The 16,702-nt window shown below is 31.1% G+C and overlaps 1 protein-coding gene across 1 annotated transcript; it reads left to right on the forward strand.

Annotated features, from left to right (window-relative positions):
- The first annotated feature begins 9,439 nt into the window (after window positions 1–9,439).
- On the forward strand, window positions 9,440–13,305 carry LOC143232159 (DNA repair endonuclease XPF-like). The gene is made up of 5 exons (XM_076467265.1): window positions 9,440–9,575; window positions 10,309–10,482; window positions 11,046–11,186; window positions 11,927–12,022; window positions 12,645–13,305. The coding sequence occupies exons 2-5, from the start codon at window positions 10,414–10,416 to the stop codon at window positions 12,879–12,881; spliced, it is 543 nt and encodes a 180-aa protein (XP_076323380.1). The 5' UTR covers window positions 9,440–9,575; window positions 10,309–10,413; the 3' UTR covers window positions 12,882–13,305.
- Window positions 13,306–16,702: the final 3,397 nt, after the last annotated feature.

A 16,702-nucleotide genomic window follows, 5' to 3' on the forward strand; every position in this document is an offset into this window, starting at 1 on the left:
TAATAATAAAAAAGAAATATTCTTTTCATACTGTGATAAATGAAAACCTTGCTGTTTTAGCAGCAGCAATAGGAAACTCAGTAATTAGAGTGGAGGTTTGTGACAAACTTTAGTAAACTGTTAACAGTTAATCTTAAGCTTTGACAAAACTAAACATTAGTGTAGCAGGCAGTATAGCTAAGTAAACATGTTTCTATTTAAACATATTGTAATGCATTGCTTCATGTGTTGGGTATACTCACTACTAACAACTGTAATGCGCTTCTCATGTGTTAGGTATACTCACTACTAACGACTGTAATGCATTGCTTCATGTGTTAGGTATACCTCACTAACGACTGTAATGCATTGCTTTATGTGTTGGGTATACTACTACTAACGACTCTAATGCATTGTTTCATGTTTTAGGTATACCCACTCACTAACGACTGTAATGCATTGCTTCATGTGTTGGGTATACTAACGACTGTAATGCATTGTTTCTGTGTTGGGTATACCACCACTAACAACTGTAATGCATTGCTTCATGTGTGGGTATACTCACTACAACAACTGTAATGCATTGCTCATGTGTTGGGTATACTCACTACTAACGACTGTAATGCATTGCTTCATGTGTTGGTATACTCACTTACTAACGACTGTAATGCATTGCTTCATGTGTTGGGTATACTCACTACTAACAACTGTAATGCATTGCTTTATGTGTATGGGTACTACACTACTAATCGACTGTAATGCATTGCTTCATGTGTTGGGTATACTCAAAACTAACAACTGTAATGCATTGCTTCATGTGTTGGGTATACTCCGCCACTAACAACTGTAATGCATTGCTTCATGTTGGGTGTACTTACTACTAACGACTGTAATGCATTGCTTCATGTGTTGGGTATACTGCCAACTAACGACTGTAATGCATTGTTTCGTTGGGTATACTTACTACTAACGACTGTAATGCATTGCTTCATGTGTTGGGTATACTCACTACTAACAACTGTAATGCATTTTCATGTGTTGGGTATACTCACTACTAACAACTGTAATGCATTGTTTCATGTGTTGGTATACTCAAAACTAACAACTGTAATGCATTGCTTCCATGGTTGGGTATACTTACTACTAACGACTGTAATGCATTGTTCATGTGTTGGGTATACTTACTACTAACGACTGTAATGCATTGCTTCATGGGTATACTTACTACTAACGACTGTAATGCATTGTTTCATGTGTTGGGTATACCACTACTAACGACTGTAATGCATTGCTTCATGTGTTGGGTATACTCGCCACTAACGACTGTAATGCATTGCTTCATGTGTTGGGTATACTTACCAACTAACGACGTAATGCATTGCTTCATGTTGGTATACCTCACTACTAACAACATTGCTTATTTTCACCACTACTTGGAAACTGGTTGTGTATCAGCAGGGTAATCATTTCTTATCATCTCAAGCAACTATAAAAGAGAAAATCTCTAACACTTACATTACAAATAATGTTTTATTTTTCTCTTCATTATTCATTTGCCCACTTACAACATAACCTTGTGAAATAACCTTTTCGAGATATAAACTGACCCTAAATTTTTGTAGGTTTTCAAGCCATAGACCACAACTGTCTCTGCATGTATATTTTTTAATGTATAAAGATTCTGCTGAAGAACAGAGATACCTCACAACCTGAGGAAAGAAAAGGAAGCTTTGAATACCTAATCAAAGAAAGAGCAGTAAGAAACTTGAACTATATGTAGAGTTTATGGTCAAAACTAAATATGTAGTATTCTTGTCCATTTTATACACAATTTCTGTCATGTATATCTGATGTTTGTGTTCTTGTACCTACAGGTATTTAGTGCCCTTACAAGATTAACTGTACAGCAGTATCTAAGGTTATACAAGTTAAAACTAATTTTTATTGTATTATTACATTGTAGGTAACTCACTCTCAATTGCACTTACGGCCACCACTATTACTGAACATTAATCAAATAGACTTAACCCGGAAAAAGATTGTAATAATTTTACTTTGCAGTTGGAATTTGTTACTTTATTTATGTATGAAATGCTTCAAAAGGTTGATTTGTGATGTTTCACATTGTTCTGAGTTTAATTTCTCATGTCACTTTAGAGTATGGTTGTACCAGAAAACCGAGATGGAAAGACCTTGATCATCCTGACGACTTGGAGATGTAACTCCAGCAAATCAGACAGTTAACACCAGAAAAGCTGGGGAGCGGTGAGTCGCACAGCAAACAAAAGGTATGTGACAGTTCAGATATCATACCTTTTTGTATTGTACAGATGTCTGTTGTAGTAAAGTATGTGACATTGTATTCATGTTCATTGCATTGTAAAAGTATGTTAGGTGGAGAGTTCAGTATATCGATGCATTTTATTAGAAGCAGCAGTATGTTTTATTGTATTGTAAAAGTGAGTAGTAGTTCGAGATATCATAATTTATTGTATTGTTAAGATGTCTATTGTAGTAAAGTATGTTAGAGTTCAGATATCATACCTTTTATTGTATTGTTAAGATGTCTATTGTAGTAAAGTATGAGAGTTCCTATCATCCTTTTATTGTATTGTTAAGATGTCTACTGTAGTAAAGTATCAGATTCATCATACCTTTATTGTATTGTTAAGATGTCTATTGTAGTAAAGTATGTTAGAGTTCAGATATCATACCTTTATTGTATTGTTAAGATGTCTATTGTAGTAAAGTATGTTAGAGTTCAGATATCATACCTTTATTGTATTGTTAAGATGTCTATTGTAGTAAAGTATGTGAGAGTTCAGATATCATACCCTTTATTGTATTGTTAAGATGTCTACTGTAGTAAAGTATGTTAGAGTTCAGATATCATACCCTTTATTGTATTGTTAAGATGTCTCTTTTGTTAGTAAAGTATGTGAGAGTTCAGATATCATACCTTTATTGTATTGTTAAGATGTCTGTTGTAGTAAAGTATGTGAGAGTTCAGATATCATAAATCTTTTACAAGATGTCTATTGTAGTAAAGTATGTTAGAGTTCAGATATCATACCTTTTATTGTATTGTTAAGATGTCTATTGTAGTAAAGTATGTTAGAGTTCAGATATCATACCTTTATTGTATTGTTAAGATGTCTATTGTAGTAAAGTATGTTAGAGTTCAGATATCATACCTTTATTGTATTGCTAAGATGTCTATTGTAGTAAAGTATGTTGGAGTTCAGATATCATACCTTTATTGTATTGTTAAGATGTCTATTGTAGTAAAGTATGAGAGAGTTCAGATATCATACCTTTTATTGTATTGTTAAGATGTCATTGTAGTAAAGCATGTGAGAGTTCAAATATCATAACTTTTATTGTATTGTTAAGATGTCTATTGTAGTAAAGTATGTGAGAGTTCAAATATACATACCTTTTATTGTATTGTTAAGATGTCTGTTGTAGTAAAGTATGTTAGAGTTCAGATATCATACCTTTATTGTATTGTTAAGATGTCTGTTGTAGTAAAGTATGAGAGTTCAAATATCATACCTTTATCGCATTGTTAAGATGTTCATTGTAGTAAAGTATGTGAGAGTTCAAATATCATACCCTTATTGTATTGTTAAGATGTCCCTGTAGTAAAGTATGTGAGAGTTCAGATATCATACCTTTATTGTATTGTTAAGAGTTTGTATGTAAAGTATGTTAGTTCAGATATCATACCTTTATTGTATTGTTAAGATGTCTATTGTAGTAAAGTATGTTAGAGTTCAGATATCATACCTTTTATTGTATTGTTAAGATGTCTATTGTAGTAAAGTATGTTACAGTTCAGATATCATACCTTTTATTGTATTGTTAAGATGTTCATTGTAGTAAAGTATGTGAGAGTTCAAATATCATACCTTTTATTGTATTGTTAAGATGTTTATTGTAGTAAAGTATGTTAGGGTTCAAATATCATACCTTTATTGTATTGTTAAGATGTCTATTGTAGTAAAGTATGTGAGAGTTCAAATATCATACCTTTTATTGTATTAAAGATGTCTGTTGTAGTAAAGTATGTGAGAGTTCAGATATCATACCTTTTATTGTATTGTTAAGATGTCTGTTGTAAGAGTTTGTGATGATATCATACCTTTATTGTATTGTTAAGATGTCTATTGTAGTAAAGTATGTTACATTTCAGATATCATACCTTTTATTGTATTGTTAAGATGTCATTGTAGTAAAGTATGTTAGAGTTCAAATATCATACCTTTATTGTATTGTTAAGATGTCCATTGTAGTAAAGTATGTTAGAGCTCAGATATCATACCTTTATTGTATTGTTAAGATGTCTGTTGTAGTAATGTATGTGAGAGTTCAAATATCATACCTTTTATTGTATTGTTAAGATGTCTATTGTAGTAAAGTATGTTAGAGCTCAGATATCCACCTTTATTTATTATTGTTAAGATGTCTGTTGTAGTAAAGTATTTGACAGTTCAGATATCATACCTTTATTGTATTGTTAAGATGTCTATTGTAGTAAAGTATGAGAGTTAAAATATATCTTTATTGTATTGTTAAGATGTCTGTTGTAGTAAAGTATGTGAGAGTTCAAATATCATACCTTTATTGTATTGTTAAGATGTCTATTGTAGTAAAGTATGTTAGAGCTCAGATATCATACCTTTATTGTATTGTTAAGATGTCTGTTGTAGTAAAGTATGTGAGAGTTCAAATATCATACCTATTGTAAGTTAAGTATAAAAGCTGTTAGTCCAGTATTAATCATAGTTTATTGTATTGTTAAGATGTTCATTGTAAAGTATGTTACAGTTCAGATAATCATACCCTTTATTGTATTAAGATGTCTATTGTAGTAATGTTACAGTCAGTATCATCATACCCTTTATTGTAATGTTAATGTGTAGTAAAGTATGTGAGAGTTCAGATATCATACCTTTATTGTATTGTTAAGATGTCTATTGTAGTAAAGTGTGAGAGTTCAGATATCATAATTCTTATTGTATTGTTAAGATGTCTATTGTAGTAAAGTATGTTAGAGTTCAAATATCATACCTTTTATTGTATTGTTAAGATGTCTATTGTAGTAGTATGTGACAGTTCAGATATCATACCTTTTATTGTATTGTTAAGATGTCTATTGTAGTAAAGTATGTTAGAGTTCAGATATCATACCTTTTATTGTATTGTTAAGATGTCTGTTTGTAGTAGAAGTATATGTGAGAGTTCAGATATCATACCTTTATTGTATTGTTAAGATGTCTATTGTAGTAGTAAAGTATGTGAGTAGGCTCAGATATCATACCTTTTTTATTGTATTGTTAAGATGTCTGCTTGTAGTAGAGTATGTGAGAGTTCAGATATCATACCTTTTATTGTAATCGTTAAGATGTCTATTGTAGTAAAGTATGTGAGAGTTCAATATATCATACCTTTGTTATTGTATAATTGGAATGATCTGTATTTGTAGTGGTAGTATGACAGTTCAGATATCATCTTTATTGTATTGTTAAGATGTCTGTTGTAGTAAAGTATGTGAGAGTTCAAATATCATACCTTTTGATTATTGTTAAGATGTCTGTTGTAGTAGGAGTATGTGAGAGTTTTAGATATCATACCTTTTTATTGTATTGTTAAGATGTCTGCTGTAGTAAAGTATGTTAAAAGGAGCTTCAGATATCATACCTTTGTATTGTTAAGATGTCTATTGTAGTAAAGTATGTGAGAGTTCAGATATCATACCTTTTTATTGTATTGTTAAGATGTCTATTGTAGTAAAGTATGTTAGAGCTCAGATATCATACCTTTTATTGTATTGTTAAGATGTCTATTGTAGTAAAGTATGTGAGTTCAAATATCATACCTTTATTGTATTGTTAAGTGTCATTGTAGTAAAGTATGTGAGAGTTCAGATATCATACCCTTTATTGTATTGTTAAGATGTCTGTTGTAGTAAAGTATGTGACAGTTCAGATATCATACCTTTTACTGTATTGTTAAGATGTCTATTGTAGTAAAGTATGTTAGAGTGTAGATATCATACCTTTTATTGTATTGTTAAGATGTCTGCTGCAGGAGTATGTGACAATAAGATACCTTTTTATTGTATTGTTAAGATGTCTATTGTAGTAAAGTATGTTAGAGTTCAGATATCAATCACCTTTATTGTATTGTTAAGATGTCTGTTGTAGTAGAGTATTGTAGTTAGAGTCTGTTCAGATATCATACCTTTTTATTGTATTGTTAAGATGTCTATTGTAGTAAAGTATGTGAGAGCTCAGATATCATACCTTTTTGTATTGTTAAGATGTCTAGGAGATGTGAGTAAAAGTATGTGACAGTTCAGATATCATACCTTTATTTTGTATTGTTAAGATGTCTATTGTAGGTAAAGTATGTGTAGAGTTCAAATATCATACCTTTATTGTATTGTTAAAGATGTCTATTGTAGTAAAGTATGTGAGAGTTCAGATATCATACCTTTTATTGTTATTGTAGTAAAGTATGTAGATGTCTGTTGTAGTAAAGATGTATGTTATAAGTTAGAGCTCAGATATCATACCTTTATTGTATTGTTAAGATGTCTGTTGTGAAGTACAAGTATGTGAGAGTTCAGATATCATACCTTTTGTATTGTTAAGATGTCTATTGTAGTAAAGTATGTGAGTTCAAATATCATACCTTTTATTGTATTGTTAAGATGTCTATTGTGTGTAGTAAAATATGCAAGAGTTCAGATATCATACCTTTTATTGTATTGTTAAGATGTCTATTGTAGTAAAGTATGTTAGAGTTCAAATATCATACTTTTATTGTATTGTATGTGTTATGTCTGTTGTAGTAAGTATGTGAGAGTTCAGATATCATACCTTTTATTGTATTGTTAAGATGTCTTTTTGTTAGTAAAGTATGTGAGTCTTCAGATATCATACCTTTTATTGTATTGTTAAGATGTTGTAGTAAAAGTATGTTAAGAGCTCAGATATCATACCTTTTATTGTATTGTTAAGATGTCTGTTGTAGTGTAGTTTGTGTAGAGAGTTCAGATATCATACCTTTTTATTGTATTGTTAAGATGTCTATTGTAGTAAAGCATGTGAGAGTTCAGATATCATACCTTTTGTATTGTTAAGATGTCTATTGTAGTAAAGTATGTGAGAGTTCAGATATCATACCTTTTATTGTATTGTTAAGATGTCTGTTGTAGTAAAGTATGTGAGAGTTCAAATATCATACCTTTTTATTGTATTGTTAAGATGTCTGTTGTAGTAAAGTATGTGAGAGTTCAGATATCATACCTTTTTATTGTATTGTTAAGATGTCTGTTGTAGTAGAGTTTGTGAGAGTTCAGATATCACCTTTTATTGTATTGTTAAGATGTCTATTGTAAGTAAAGCATGTATGTAGAGTTCAGATATCATACCTTTTGTATTGTTAAGATGTCTATTGTAGTAAAGTATGTGACAGTTCAGATATCATACCTTTTATTGTATTGTTAAGATGTCTATTGTAGTAAAGTATGTGAGAGTTCAGATATTATTCCTTTTTATTGTATTGTTAAGATGTCTATTGTAGTAAAGTATGTTAGAGTTCAAATATCATACCTTTTTTATTGTATTAAGATGTCTGTTGTAGTAGAGTATGTGAGAGTTCAGATATCATACCTTTTATTGTATTGTTAAGATGTCTTTTGTTAGTAAAGTATGTGAGTTCAGATATCATACCTTTTTATTGTATTGTTAAGATGTCTGTTGTAGTAAAGTATGTTAGAGCTCAGATATCATACCTTTTATTGTATTGTTAAGATGTCTGTTTAGTAGTAAAGTATGTGAGAGTTCAGATATCATACCTTTTGTATTGTTAAGATGTCTATTGTAGTAAAGTATGTGAGTTCAGATATCATACCTTTTATTGTATTGTTAAGATGTCTATTGTAGTAAAGTATGTTAGAGCTCAGATATCATATACCTTTATTGTATTGTTAAGATGTCTGTTGTAGTAGAGTATGTGAGAGTTCAGATATCATACCTTTTATTGTATTGTTAAGATGTCTTTTTGTTAGTAAAGTATGTGAGTTCAGATATCATACCTTTTTGTATTGTTAAGATGTCTATTGTAGTAAAGTATGTGAGAGTTCAGATATCATACCTTTTTATTGTATTGTTAAGATGTCTATTGTAGTAAAGTATGTTAGAGTTCAAATATCATACCTTTTATTGTATTGTTAAGATGTCTATTGTAGTAAAGTATGTTTGAGTTCAGATATCATACCTTTTATTGTATTGTTAAGACGTCTATTGTAGTAAAGTGTGTTAGAGCTCAGATATCATACCTTTATTGTATTGTTAAGATATCTGTGGTAGTAAAGTATGTTAAAGTTCAAATATCATACCTTTTATTGTATTGTTAAGATGTCTGTTGTAGTAAAGTATGTGAGAGTTCAGATATCATACATGCTTTTATTGTATTGTTAAAATGTCTATTGTAGTAAAAGTATGTGAGTTCAGATATCATACCTTTTGTATTGTTAAGATGTCTGTTGTAGTAAAGTATGTGAGAGTTCAGATATCATACCTTTTATTGTATTGTTAAGATGTCTACTGTAATACTTTTTTATGGTTATTGTTATGTCTACTGTAACATGTTCTTTAAATTATAATTATGATATTTACTGTAATACTTTCTTCAATTGTTGTTATTAATATCATGATTCGTGACCATATTTTCTAATTATTATTTTAATGATAGTAATTGTATATACCTGTTTTTATTAAGTACCATTACAGTTTGTAGCATTACACTTTAATTACAATCTGTAATATAACACATTTTCAAGTGTCATTACAAGCTGTAGTGTAACACATTATTTGAACATGTTTTTGACGTTTGTTGTAAACATCATTGGTGTAGTCTTGTATGTTATATGTTGTTGTTAGGATTAATTATCTTTTCTATACATCTTCACAGATTATTTAAGAATATTAATTATATTATTATATTACTCATGCTGTTGTAAGAATGTATTTCTCCTTCTGCATATAATCAGTATATAAAACTCATAGAAAGACCTAGGCCTAATATGTGATAGGTTGACTATTATATTGCTATATAATTTGAAAATATCTAGGAAATATACATTCCTGTAGTACAGGGTGTCTTGGAAAATCACTGTGCACTTATATATTTATTAACAGACATGTTTCAATATAGAATACAGGAGGTAATTATGAATGACAATTATAAACAATGTTGAAAGTGACTCCCGTTGGCATCATTACAGGCTTGGAACCTTCTTATTTTGTTTCTAAACACCGCTATCAGTTGCTGGCTTGAAATAGACTGAATAAAATATGATTACAAAACTGCACAGTGACTTTCCGAACACCCTGTATAATGAAATGTTTGAAGACTTAGGTAACAACCTATAAGTTTTGGCTGATCAACTGGCTTCTAAGATATCCTATTTACTACTTTGCAACAACCTGGTTTAGGTCATAGTGGATCTTCGAGAGTTCCGTAGTGACCTACCATCTCTCATTCACAGAAGAGGTATAGATATTGAGCCTATTACCTTGGAGGTATGTTGTTATTTTATATTTCTTTATTATATAACAGCTTTTACCTAATGTATTCTAGCAGACAAATGTTGTATAATGTTAGACTTTAATAGTTTGTTTTCATACTTATTGTTTCATAGATTATGTTTAAACACAATGTGTGTACTTGTAACAAGGAACAAGGCCCTAGAAGAAATAAAACTAAGATTGAAAACAATGTCACTACCTTTAAACCAATGACTTAGTCAACTAAATGGTCACTTCTCAAGTTTCACTTCATTAGTTTATCGAAACTCATAGAAACTATATTTTAGTCTTCTAAAATTTTTATGAAAACCATATTTATTTTGTAAAATATTTCTTTGTTCTGAAACTCAGTATATTTTAATGATGAATTAGAAGCTGTAAGTAATGCAGTTAGTTTTAAGAAGACATGGATGTGATATTTCTAGTAAGTAATGCAGTTAGTTTTAAGAAGACATGGATGTGATATTTCTTTTTAACACTATATACTTTCTGCTTCGTTTTATCATGTGTCTTGTCTCCAAGTGGGTCAGTGGTAAGTTTCTGACTTACAACACAAAACAATTCTGGGGTTTGATTCCTCATAATAAACACAGCAGACAGTCCAGTGTGGCTTTGTTGAAAAAACTAAACATTTGTCAGAAAGTATATAATGTTACCTTTGTTTTCTCATTGGTAGAGACTATATATATATACCGACTAGTTTGTTCCTTCTTTTGTTGTTTTGAAGGTTGGGGATTATATATTGACTCCAAAGACTTGTGTGGAAAGGAAAAGCCTGAATGACCTTATTGGTTCTTTGAATAGTGGTCGACTCTATGCTCAAGTCCAGGCTATGAATCGTTACTACAGACAACCAATTCTTCTGATTGAGTTCGACCAAAACAAAGGATTTTCCCTGCGGGTACATATTTGTTTCTAAGAAATGGTTTTAACTAATATCTGTATGTTTGTTGCTGTCAGATGTGAATGTTTTGTTTAATATACCAGTATCTGCATGTAATGCAGTATCCTTCTTGTTTTACAGATCAATGATAAATATAGTGATATCAGGGAAGCTTGTTCACATGTACAGATACAATTGTTTGCACAAACTTTTTAATGTGAGGTTATGACAAGATCTTATACCTTCAAATATTTCTCAGTGGATTTGTTAGTTGAAGAATTAAACTTGTTTATTATTAGTTTTGATTTGTTTCAAATGCATAATGCACTTATTATTATTACTTTTGTAATGTTCTTCAAGTGTCCGTATATAATCGATGTATTAACCTCTTCAGTTATGAAATGTAAGGTGTGCTTATTTTTGTTAGAAACTCAAAGGAGTTTTTTAAGTAAAAAATCTAGGTTATTCTTTTGTAGCTTGAAGGAAGAATTTAATATCTTATGTGCTTACAAGAAACACAGAGGTAGTAGAAAGTAGTTTATATTGTTCGTCTCCCTGTTTTTAATTTTTATTTCAAACAGGGAAAGTACTGCTTGTCTACGGGAGTTTCTACCATGAATGTCATTTCCAAGTTGATCCTGTTGACAATTCACTTCCCACGATTGCGACTCTTGTGGTCTCCTTCTCCGCATGTGAGCTCCGAGATGTTTGAGTTATTAAAGGTAAGTCATTAGAAGTGAGTTGATATAATGGGTTTAACTTGTATTTTAAGAATTATGGTGAAAATGGGTGTTAATCTTTACATGAATATTTTAGTATAAAAGAATATTTGTTGTTTTATCTATAATTAAACATTTGTAGTTTAGTTGTTTATTTAAACGATCTATCTGATTTAATACTTGAAACATTTGTTTTAGCTACACTGGTAACTTTCTAAACTTTAGTTTCTTTTTATACAATTTCTGATAAAGTTTCAATAAACTTTATTTGACTTCATAAATCCAGAAGGCTTAACACCAACAAGTTAGTTACATTGTGGAGAAGGAAACCAACTAACAGTCTGTTTTCATTATTTTTTTAAACTGAAAAAGAAATAATTAAGTAACCTAATTACTTCTACATTCTTCCATTCTAGACAGCATAATTAGTTTTAATATGCAGTTGAGAATCATTTATTTTGCCAGAATTAGTATCACATGTTGTAGTGAAGTTATTTAAGTAACATTGTTTTTTTAGGATTTATAGTAGATATACATGTGATTAATTAACTTTAATTATTCTCTTAACTTTCTACTGTTTTACATATTAAATTATATCAAATATTCTAGATAACCGATTTAACATTATAGTATTTCAAAATATTTTATCATTTTAACTCTAAGATACATTCAATTAACTTGTACATCACCCAACAAAACAATTTCAAGTAGTTTCCTTGTGTTATTGTTTGTTACATGAGCAGCTAGGAAAAGATCAACCTGATGCTGGTCATGCTGTTAAAATAACTTCTCAAGAAACAGAAGAAGAATTATCCAACAAATATGCAGTTGCTCCACAGGTAAAACCTGTATCATTCCAGTTCTTTATCTAGTTTCTTTTATAGGTTAAAACTCATGGTAATTTCACTTTCAAGTCATCTTTTATTGAAAAATCCAGTTGATGTTTCTTTGTAAAAAAAAAACTGATTTTATTACAATGGAAATTTTAACTGTGTTCTTCAAGAAAATATGAAATTTGATTAGAGACTACCCAGCCAAGGAAAAATGTGACACTGATCATATAAATATGAAATTATTATAGAATCTTGCTAGAAAGTTAGGTGTAACTGGAGTCTTGCTTACTGAAGATCTGGCTTAGCTGTATTGAAAATTACCAAATCAAAAACCAGGCCTAAATTTATCAGTTTATCAGCTGTTCAAATAGCCTCAGTCATTGACATTTAAAGCTATTAAATAAATATTTGTAAACTTTAAGTTGGCACTTGTCATATAAACTTATTTTTGGAGGGTGGTAAACCTTGAGCAAATTAGTTTTGTCATAATGATCTGCTTGATTGTTAGAAGGAAATAATGAATTTGATCACTCAGATTCACTACCATCCTGTTAAATTTTGAACAAATTAGTGACAGGTAATCACTGTTGTAACTGTTTAGTTTCACTGTTGCACTCATTGGTTGCAGGATTTTTTGTCCCATCTACCTGGAATCAGTTTCAGGAACGTTCGACCCATGATGAAGAACGCGACTAGCCTGGCCGACTTGATTACCAAGTCAAAAGAGGAACTAAATGAAGTACTAGAGAATTCAAACTTGGCAAAGAAGTTATGGGAAGCCTTACACCAGTCTGTGAAAATATCAGATAACCAGCTGTCAGCAAAAAGCACTTTTAGCAAAAATTTGACAAAAAAGACAAAATAATTGTAAAATTTAATATGTATATTTGAACATTTAAAGCTGTGAAATAAAATTTATAAGAGAAATGTAATTATATATCATTACTGAGCATTGGTTTAGTGTTAAAGGTTTGGCTATTTTGTCAGTCCTGTTTTGGGTTACTGTGATAGTGATAAAGTTCTGCTTTTGATTGCTAATAATACAAACTGTTAATGGGTTTTTTAATTAGATTTCCTATAATGGTGAAAATTAACTGTTTATTGAATGGAACTTTTCTGTTATAAATATTGTTTTGTTTTTAATGTGAACTTTAACTTAGATAATGAAAAATTTAAAAATGAATGCATTATTTATGCAAACCACAGATTTTCAGAATTCACAGCTTATACTTAAATGTCTGTATTTTGTTTTAAATAATTAATCATTAAATTATATTTTTCCATACATACATAAGTAGATATGTTACTTCAAACAATAAAACAAAACTTGTGTAATTATTGTGGCTCTATCTATTGCCACATAGCTAAATTAGAGATGGCTAGTGCAGATAGTCCTCATGTAGCTTTGAACACAATTCAAAATCAAACACTGTATAATATCAGTTTCCCTTCTTTCATAGTAATTGAAGAATGTGTAGGTATTGCCATATAAGGTATGGTAGATTAGATGGTAATACACCATATAAAAAGGTACATGTGCCCCTTTTTGCCACAGTATAGAAAATCAATCAAATGTGTTTCTTTATTATTTAGTTGTAGCAAAGCCACTTACTTAATTGCGTTTAGGGGCTATATTGGAAGATAAATGATATATTTAATGGAAATATAGAGAAGGAAATTAGTAAATAATGTATTTAGTTACAAACATCAAACAATAAGTCGCTATATAAAGGTTTTCCCCATCATTAGGGTTCAGTAAAACACACTAAATTAATTCTAATGAATTTGCCATCTTTGTTGATGTTGCTTACCAAAAGGCCTCATGTCCATCCATTTCTGCTTGACAATAGGATTTTTTTTCACAATAAACTGAAAATTCCGTGAGGGTTTTACAGGATAATCAAAACATTGTGATACTTTCATGTTACACTCACATAGTAACCATTATCCTGTGTTGAACTTGTGCATCAATGCATGAAATAGAAGATACAGACACACAAACTAATCATCTGGTCCACTAGTGCAGACAGCCCAGATGTACTCCACCTTTCAGCAGTTAAGTAAGCCTAAGTATCCGTTACCTTTAATACGTACTTCTAACTTTGTTGTTGTTATCATCTAATTCTAGCAACTCATTAAATCATGTAGTTTTTTTGTACTCCCTGATTTTTATGTTTAACCTCACCTACTAATATTTATTCTGACAAAAAAACAAACCAAGATGCTATCATACCAGACTATGGATCTGTGTGTCTGTCATTCGCATCTTGTTGTCACGAAATAATAATAACCGCACGTTAAGAGCGTGATGACAACTGTTTGAGGAGACACGAGTGAAGGTGCGTGTGCTGTTAACTAGCTGTCTTTCCTGGAGTCAGTCATGTCAAAATTATGGATAGCTAACTATGTTCGCATATCTGGAAAAAAAAAAATCAGGGTCAACGACCTATTAACATTTGTAAGTAACATCTGTTTCGAAAAATGTGATGTTTAGAACATGGAGTTTGGTATATTTATTCTTCAAAACATGATGGATGATACTCCACTTTCTAGCTCAAATAAGATTCTAATCTCACACCAGTTAAAGTTGCACTAGTCCAATTTATAATTTCACACCAGTTAAAGTTACCATTCCCGTTTCTAGTTTCACACTAATAATTAGATATTTGTTCCCAATCTATAATACACGTTCTTGTAGCTCTAAGTTTAAGGTAATGACTATTTTTCAACTCAATTGTATATTCTGATGCTCCATCTAACTTGTTTACCAATTTTCCTTCAGTAATGGTTAAATAGTACTTTTTCAGCTAAAAATGATTATGGAAGTGTCACTTTAAAAACGACCAGATATAAATTGTTCGATACGTGAATGTTTCTATAGTTTGTTGATCTTGTTCCTTGTCCCTGGCCCGGCATAACCAGGTGGCTAAGGCACTCAACTCGTAATCCGAGGGTCTCAGGTTCAAATCCCCATCACACCAAACATGCTCGCCCTTTCAACGATGGGGGCGTTATAATGTCACGGTCAATCCCACTATTCTTTGGTAAAAGAATAGTCCAAGAGTTGGCGGTGGATGGTGATGACTAGTGGCCTTCCCTCTAGTCTTACACTGCAAAATTAGGGACGGCTAGTACATGTAGCCCTCGTGTAGCTTTGCGAAATTCAAAACAAACCAAAGCATCGAATTAATAAGCCATTCTTCTTGGACACCTAAACAACAAGCCTAAATTTAGTCCTACTGTATGCATCAACATAATTACTTGTTTTGAATAGGAGTGTTAAGAGAGCTCATTGATTTGTGTCGTCAGTCACGATACGAGTTGTTTGTTCACAAAGATTCACTTCTCATCTTATCGGTTGTCTAAACTCCTATAAACAAAACAGGAACATGTTTCTGATTCGCTTATGAAAATTTTATTGAAAACGTTCCATGAAACATGCGACAAAATATGACATTCGTGTTGCTAATTATCATTGCATTGATAAACATATTGTTCAATTAGAATTATAATAAGCTTGTGGCCACCTGCTTTACTTGTGTCCTGTTCTTAGGAAAATATCTGTAGTCAAAAGGTGCAGGAATAACTGGCAGTTCACTTCAGCTGCTAACTTACTTGTAATGTTGATCTATATCCTGCTGGTGTGTAGGATAGCCTTTTTGGTTAATTGTTAACATGCTATTCTAAATATCTACGCCATCTGGTGAGCGAGTATAACTTCACGTGTGTTGTGGGACATGGAATTGAATATAGTGTGTTATATGCGATGATATCAAATAATAATCACATCCTCTATTAAAGTCTAGGCCGTCAATATCCCTAAGTGGAAGTAGATCTAACAGAAAATAATTGAGGTTTTTAACTGTACTGAGAGATAAGTCACTAATATCTGCGAGTACAGAGTGCGTTATATTACAAACATTTTGGAGTCTTACCACCTCCTTACAGTCTACGTCGCTACGTCTGGTCATCTTCTACTTGACAACTGTGCATCTTCCCAACAATCCCGCAGTGTAATTTCCGTTGCAAAAGACTGTCGTGAGGCAGACAATGTCCAAAGAAACCCAAAGATGCTACATGAGGAAACTTGACAGATGTATAGTAAAGTATAGATACCCTATCAATCTTCATTTGATATATACATACAGTAGTTGAGCACGAAGTATGATTGGAAGCCTTAATTTGGTAAAATTATACCCTGTAGAAATTTCTCCTGACGGATATCATTCTGAATTATGCTGTGTGCATGAGAAGGCTTTTTTTATTTCTACTTACCATTGTTTTCACCTGTTGCAATACGTCACAATTTGCTTAACCCGATTGAGGTACGACTTGTTGTTGGTCTCTTTCTGGATTATCCTTGTACCCAAAGTTAATCCATATTACTTTCTTTTCCAATACCTTTAAGTGTAAGGACCTTCCCAGTCCATGAGATTCTAAATTCCTGATCTGAATACATAGTGATCTAATTACATGAGCATTCTACATTAGAAATGGTTGTTACGTACCTTTTAATTTTCGTTGTCATCACAATACCTACTAATCGCCAAATAATGTCAAATTGTACTTGTGATGCGTACAGTTCCAATCACGAAATTATACCGGCTGTGGTTGTCACGTGATTTGATTATTTGCATGTTCAGAGTATTTTTAAAACAACATACTGAACACAGTAGTTAAAGGTTA

This window comes from Tachypleus tridentatus, chromosome 1 (genome assembly GCF_004210375.1).
Source record: "Tachypleus tridentatus isolate NWPU-2018 chromosome 1, ASM421037v1, whole genome shotgun sequence".
Lineage (NCBI taxonomy): Eukaryota > Metazoa > Arthropoda > Merostomata > Xiphosura > Limulidae > Tachypleus > Tachypleus tridentatus.

Excerpts from the sequence above, each read along its gene's own strand:
- LOC143232159 (XM_076467265.1), top strand. The coding sequence starts at position 10,414 with ATGAATCGTTACTACAGACAACCAATTCTTCTGATTGAGTTCGACCAA. Across the intron at positions 10,483-11,045 it reads ACAAAGGATTTTCCCTGCGG|GGAAAGTACTGCTTGTCTAC; the intron begins GTACATATTTGT and ends TATTTCAAACAG. Across the intron at positions 12,023-12,644 it reads AATATGCAGTTGCTCCACAG|GATTTTTTGTCCCATCTACC; the intron begins GTAAAACCTGTA and ends CATTGGTTGCAG.